Consider the following 6,000-nt stretch of genomic DNA (forward strand, 5'->3'; position numbering starts at 1 on the left):
TCTACAGATATGCCCAAACAGCTGTAATTTCTGCTGTATAATCATCTGCAGTAGGTTCTCTTTCAGCTGTATCATACAATATAATTCATCATTTGTGATCTTCTGCATCCATCCTATTCCCAGGATTTTTTTATAATGACTCCTCTTGAGCACCAGTATCCTTTTCTTCAAATCTTTTGTCATCACATATGTCTGACATCTGTACAATGGGCTGCTGAATACACATTTTCGAGATGCTCAGCTTTGCTTCTCAGCTAATCACTTTTTGAGATCTCATCCATTGCCTTCAAACTTGTTCTTGCTATTCTCGTCGCTATTTCCTTCTTTCAGTATAGATCATACACCATGTTGCTCCCTAGATATGTGACCTTCTGTATGTTCTCTAGTTTGATCCCATCTACACTGACACATATGGAGACATACCTATCTCATAGAGCTGGAAGGGACCTTTAGAGATCATCCAGTCCAGTCCCCTGCACTCACAGCAGCACACGGTACTGATGAGGTGAATGACATAGATAGTATAAAACTCAATGTAGTACTATAATACATGCAATAATTAATTCAAATGATGGTGGCTCCTTTGCATAACACTGGTTGCTAGTTTGGCTCCTGGACCACTGAGTATCACTGGAATACAATTTCAACAGATGCTCCTCAATGATCAGGGGGAACAAAACCCAGCAAGGCTGGATTGGCACTGGAAACATCAAAGAGAGTGGCAGCGATGGTTCTGCATGGGGGAGCAGTTTTTGGATGAAACAATAGCGGTTGTGGCTGTCTACCCCCTCAAGAGATGTTTTAAAAATTGCACCTTCACAATATTAATTTCCTTCTTGAAGTTCCAAAGCATTGCATTATTGCCCTGATTCACACATTTCCCCTGCCCCCGATGACCATCCACCTCATCCTACTGATTAGTAAAGAACAAATTTCAGGACAACATGCAAGACGTTTACTGTACCATAGAAATGCTCCCTGCTTCATTTGCCACATTTAGATTCCTTCCAAAACCTGTCTAGACTAAGCCTCGCCAAAATGGGACAGCAGACAGGTCATGAAGGGCAACTTTGGGATCAGCAGAATGGCTGAGTAGGGAGACGTGTTCTGTAGCTGATGGGATAGTAGGCAGTGGAAGGGCTGCTACTGCCTTCCCCACTCGAGATGGGCAGAGAATGGGCAGTCATGAGGGAAGAAGACGTAGATCTTCAGAGTATGTCCTAGGGCACGTGCATAATACAGGCTGGCTTCTCAATTGCCTTGTATCTTGTTTAGTCATTTACTTCAACACACAGTGGGTGATGTTACAAAGGGATTAATTAAAACTCTTGTCTCTCGCCCATCACAGAAAGGGAACTTGTTCCGCTTCTCTTTTCTGAATTGGAGCTGAAAGAGGAGTGAGGAAGGGCTATGCCAGTTACCCGACCCAACTTTTGTTCCCTAACAAAATGTATCCTTCTCTAAGGTGATTATATGGTCCTGATTGCCAGAGTATCTGAGCACCTCACTACACTTCTATGAGGTACAGTAGCTCTATCATCCCCACTGGTCAGAGGGGAAACTGAGGCACTGAGAAGCTAAGTGATTTGGTCAAGGTCACACAGAAGCTCTGTGGAAGAGGATGGAATTGACAGCAGCAGCTCAAATCCGAGGTTAGTGTCCTAACCCTTTGGAAAAAAATACATGTCTGTAGAATGCCACTCATTGCTACAGCGTGCCAGTGTTTACTTTGAAGCTATGAGCAACGTATAGAGGAAGCAGGCATCAGGATCTCTGCAACCTTACCACCAGAGAAGGTTTATATATTTTTTTCTTTTTTCGAGATTTTTCAAAACAAAGCCAGAAGTTCAGTTTCAATATTTTCCCTTGTCTCTCTCTTTCCCCATGGTCAATTGCAATGAAGGTCAATAGCTTTTTGTCACTGAAGTTCTTTAGAACATTTGATCTATACTAACTAGCAACTGTTTCAAGACAGCAGTGGTATCAGTGAATTCAGCTGGACGACAGCAGAAGACCCCGGGGGAATAATTGGAATCACATATGGTGAAGAACTCATGCCCAAACTTTGCAGTCCCCAAGGGATTTGCATTCTCTTATTGGTCAAGGAAGTGGAAGCTTTCTTTCACTGGCTCCCTAAACTGTCAGTCCTCATTATTTCACCACTCCCTCATAATGACATCACCAGGAGTGTATAAAATCTTGCCAGAGGGGAAGAAAAGTAAGGCAGTGTTTGGAGTCCTGGGGTAGGTTGGGGGTTGTGCTTGGGAATAAGGTTTTGAAGGGGGTTTCCTGTCTTTCTTTTTTGTTTTTACTTTTCCTCGGTCATGTCTTTTTGTTTATGCTCCTAAGAAATGTTTGGCTGTGTGCTGTGCTTATATTGTGAAGGAGCTGGTCTTAAGCCCTTTCTCTCCTGTGACAGACTCATGTGCTTTTCATGCACTTAAAAGCAACTTAGAACCAATAGAATCTACAGCCTTCAAAGGGCTTATAAAAATGAGACTTGTTTTTTTCTAGTGACTCTTATGTGACAGAAAGGAGGAGCATTTTCTTATCTATATAGTAAAATTTTTGGCTCCACTGCTTTTTACAGAGTAAGTGCTAGATACCAGCCACTTGTTAAGCTGCTGGGGCTACCAATTGGCTGTTCTCTGGAGTAGAACCATCTTCTTCCCTTTGAAGGGCTGTAGCTTCCTTAGGAAGGGTTACAACTTGCAAAGTAAGCTTCTTTCTCTTCAGGCATATCTAATTCCACTATGGATTCTAATGGCAAGGATACAAAGATGGCATCCCTGGAGCATGGGGAGGAGGAACAGCAGGTAGGTATTGCCTCTTAGGCATCACTGGTTCAGTTGACAAAGACACAAGATGTCTGGCTTACCCTATTTAAAACCACTTCTCCCCTCCCTGTCCAGTGAGCTTTCTGATCAGGCTCATCTCTCTCAAGTGAGACATAGCTGTTAGGTGTGCTAGCTCTGTAGCCTCTTGCACCGTTACAGAATCCTTTTGACGAGGGGATAACAGTTGAAAAGTAATGAGTGGCTCCAAGCTACAGCCTTGCTTCTGACTTGCTCATTTTCCTCCTTGCCTCCCTAGACCGTCTTGAAGAGGGTGACCAGTCTACCGCTAGTGAATGCTGCCTGTGACTCACATTCAGACTCCAATAGGGCATCTTGTAAAATGGCCATGTTCCGTAAGGCTGGGTGTGGGGGAGGAATATGGTCACCCTAGCAAGGTAGGGAGTTCTTAATGTCTAGATGGACAAGTGGTAAACATCCTCCAGTGACTCGACTCCCTGAGCCAATGTGGTTTATTGCCCTGAATGTCTGGTCAGTAATGCCTTGCTTGACCCTTCTCTCCAGGCTGTGCCCGACACACAGGAGTCGGTCTCCTCCAGACTGACAGATGTCAAGGAGGCCATGAGCAGAGTGGTAGACATGACGAAGGAGGCTGTGCAGGATGGGCTGAAGGCCACCAAGTCAGCAGTGACAGACAGCATGAGCACAGTAGCAGAATCCAGAATGGGCCAACTGGCCATGAGCGGAATGGAAGCAGTGCTGGGGAAGTCAGAAGAGCTCTTGGATCACTACCTTCCCATGACGGAGGAGGAACTGGGTCAGAACACAAAGGACAGGGCTATGGTTTCAAAGAGCAAAGTAACACTCCCTTTGGTCCAAACTTGTCTGGACAAGACTGAGAAGCCTCTCAGCCTGCACTGGCTGACAGATGGGCAGCATTTTCATGTGTAACGTTCTTGGCCAAGGGAGTTCCTGGCTACATGCCCATTGAAAATGATGTGAGCAAGTGGGGAAAGGGTGGTGCTCGAAGGTACTATGGGCATGAATTCGGACTACTTCTTGGAGTCCATTTCAAGTGTGCAGAAACAGTCCTAGCCCTCTTTGTTTGGGGTCAGTTATTAGCCGCCTTAAAGGCAGAGGTTGATCTCGTGGCTTTTTGAAGGGCTATTCCGCCAAGAATTTGGGGTAGCATTGGGCAGTTGAGTGTAGCTTGTCCTCCTTTCCCAAGCTCTTACCCTCAGATTCTTCTTCCCTTCAGCTGAACTTGCTGAATCCATGGAAGGGACTCCAGCGTCTTCAGCACAAGCGCCGGAGCATCGCAGCTACTTTGTGCGTTTGGGTTCCCTGACGGCCAAACTCCGCCAGCGCGCCTACCGCTATTCCCTAGACAAGATGAGGCATACCAGCCAAAGCATCAATGAGGCTCTGTCCCAGCTTCGTCAGGTCATCGGACTGGTAAGGACTTGCTCCGCTTCAGGAGGCGGTCTACTAGTAAACTCTAGCCCAGTGCCTGGGCAAATAGAGTTGCTGGGGGCTTGGACTCCTTTGCCCTACTCCCCTGCCTTTCAGGCCAGGGAACTCTTCCACTTCATCCTGTGTGGACCAGGGCGTGATAGGCTTATAGAACATAAAATGTCTGCAGGTTGAAGTTGTGTCCTCAAGCAGTAGAGCTAGAGGAACTGAGAGATTTATTCAATCCCTTTCTAGATTGAATACATCAAACAAGGTGTGAGGCTCCAAGATGCCCGGGAGAAGTTCCAGGAGATGTGGCTGAACTGGAGTCAAAAGCAGCCAAAAGGCAGTGAGATCACAGACTTGGAAGAGACAGGGGTATGTCCATAGCTTTGCCCTTCTGCTCGGAGGCTGAAAAGTGTTTTGGGTCTTGCAAGGTAGCTGCTGAGCTCCTCAACCAAACAGATACCTGGTGCCCTGCTACCTTGAGGGAAAACAGGGTTGCACAGAAGTGTTCCTCGACTACATCTCAAATTGGTCACTCGTGAATGCTGTGTCCAAGGGGCTTCACTTCCCTTCTTGGTAGGGTAGCTGTAAGTGTTGCCCTCCCTTTACCTCAGCATAGCCTTCAAGCCTTTAGTCATGTAACTGACTAGGAGATCCCTAGGCTCCCCCCTCATCGAGCTCTGTTCCATGCAGCTTATGTCTCTCATTGTCACAGGCTGCAAACAATGGTAATACAGGCTTCCTGAGTCCTAAAAGCCAAATAGCTTCCCTTTCTATGGAAAGAATGGCTAAAGCCAATGCTCTTTCCATGAAAGAGCTCCTGGTTTCTGTCCCTGCTATCCTTTTCAGCACAGCTTCCAGCACGAGGAAATCTCCAGAAGAGGTAGCAGCAAGTCCCATCTTTGTGTGTCTGTGGTGAACGTAAACCTTGGGTTTGTTTCTCCACCAGATGGAGTCTGAGACTCTGGCCATGTCCCGCAGCATTCTCCAGCAGCTGCAGGATGCCTGCTAGGTGCTAGTAGCCAGCATTCAAGGCCTCCCCCCCAGCCTTCAGGATAAGGTGCAGCAGGTGTATCGCAACATGGAAGAGCTCCGTGCCTCCTTCTCAACTGTTGGTTCCTTCCAGGATCTCTCCAGCAGCCTCCTGGCCCAGAGCCGGGAGATGGTGAGCAGGGCCCAGGAATATGTGGATGAGCTGATGGCTTACATGATGCAGAATACACCTCTGTCCTGGATTGTGGGTCCCTTCATCCCCTCAGGTAAGGGGTCTGCAGGTTCCGTGGAACCACCAAGCCAAGAAAATGAGGATAAAGAAGCAGAAGTCACAACAGCATCTAAGGCTGACTGAGGACCTAAAGCTGGGAACACTGAATTTCAAAGAAGGAAGGCAGAATTCTTTTTGTCCCCCAGCTGTCCACCCACCTTCGACTTCGCATGCACGAGAGACGACGACTTCTTCTCCAGGAGGCTCTGTTTAGATGGAGCTTGAGGGAGGTACAGAATGGGAGCATTTAGAAGTGCTAGTGGTATTAATGTACTCCAGCTGTTGACCTGCCCGTCCGCTTGTTTCTTGGTTGACCTGTTTAAATCTGAGGGAAGGAATGTGACTAACTGAGGCTTCAGATGGCTTTGCCTGAGCAGGGCCCAGGTGTTGTGACTGCTCCTTTGCTCAGATAATACTACAGTGTCCACAATAAAATGTCATTGTATTTGAACTTGGTGTTTGTGTCCTCTTGAGTCGTCGAGC

At 47.0% G+C, this 6,000-nt stretch overlaps 1 protein-coding gene across 1 annotated transcript; it reads left to right on the forward strand.

Moving 5' to 3' along the window:
- The first annotated feature begins 2,753 nt into the window (after nt 1-2,753).
- LOC142015557 (perilipin-3-like) lies at nt 2,754-5,601 on the forward strand. The gene is given in 6 exon segments (XM_074999147.1): nt 2,754-2,816; nt 3,094-3,200; nt 3,332-3,612; nt 4,054-4,250; nt 4,503-4,625; nt 5,203-5,601. Coding segments are annotated over 6 exon segments (1,170 nt in total).
- Nucleotides 5,602-6,000: the final 399 nt, after the last annotated feature.

The sequence above is a fragment of the Carettochelys insculpta genome, chromosome 1 (genome assembly GCF_033958435.1).
Source record: "Carettochelys insculpta isolate YL-2023 chromosome 1, ASM3395843v1, whole genome shotgun sequence".
NCBI classification, from domain to species: domain Eukaryota; kingdom Metazoa; phylum Chordata; order Testudines; family Carettochelyidae; genus Carettochelys; species Carettochelys insculpta.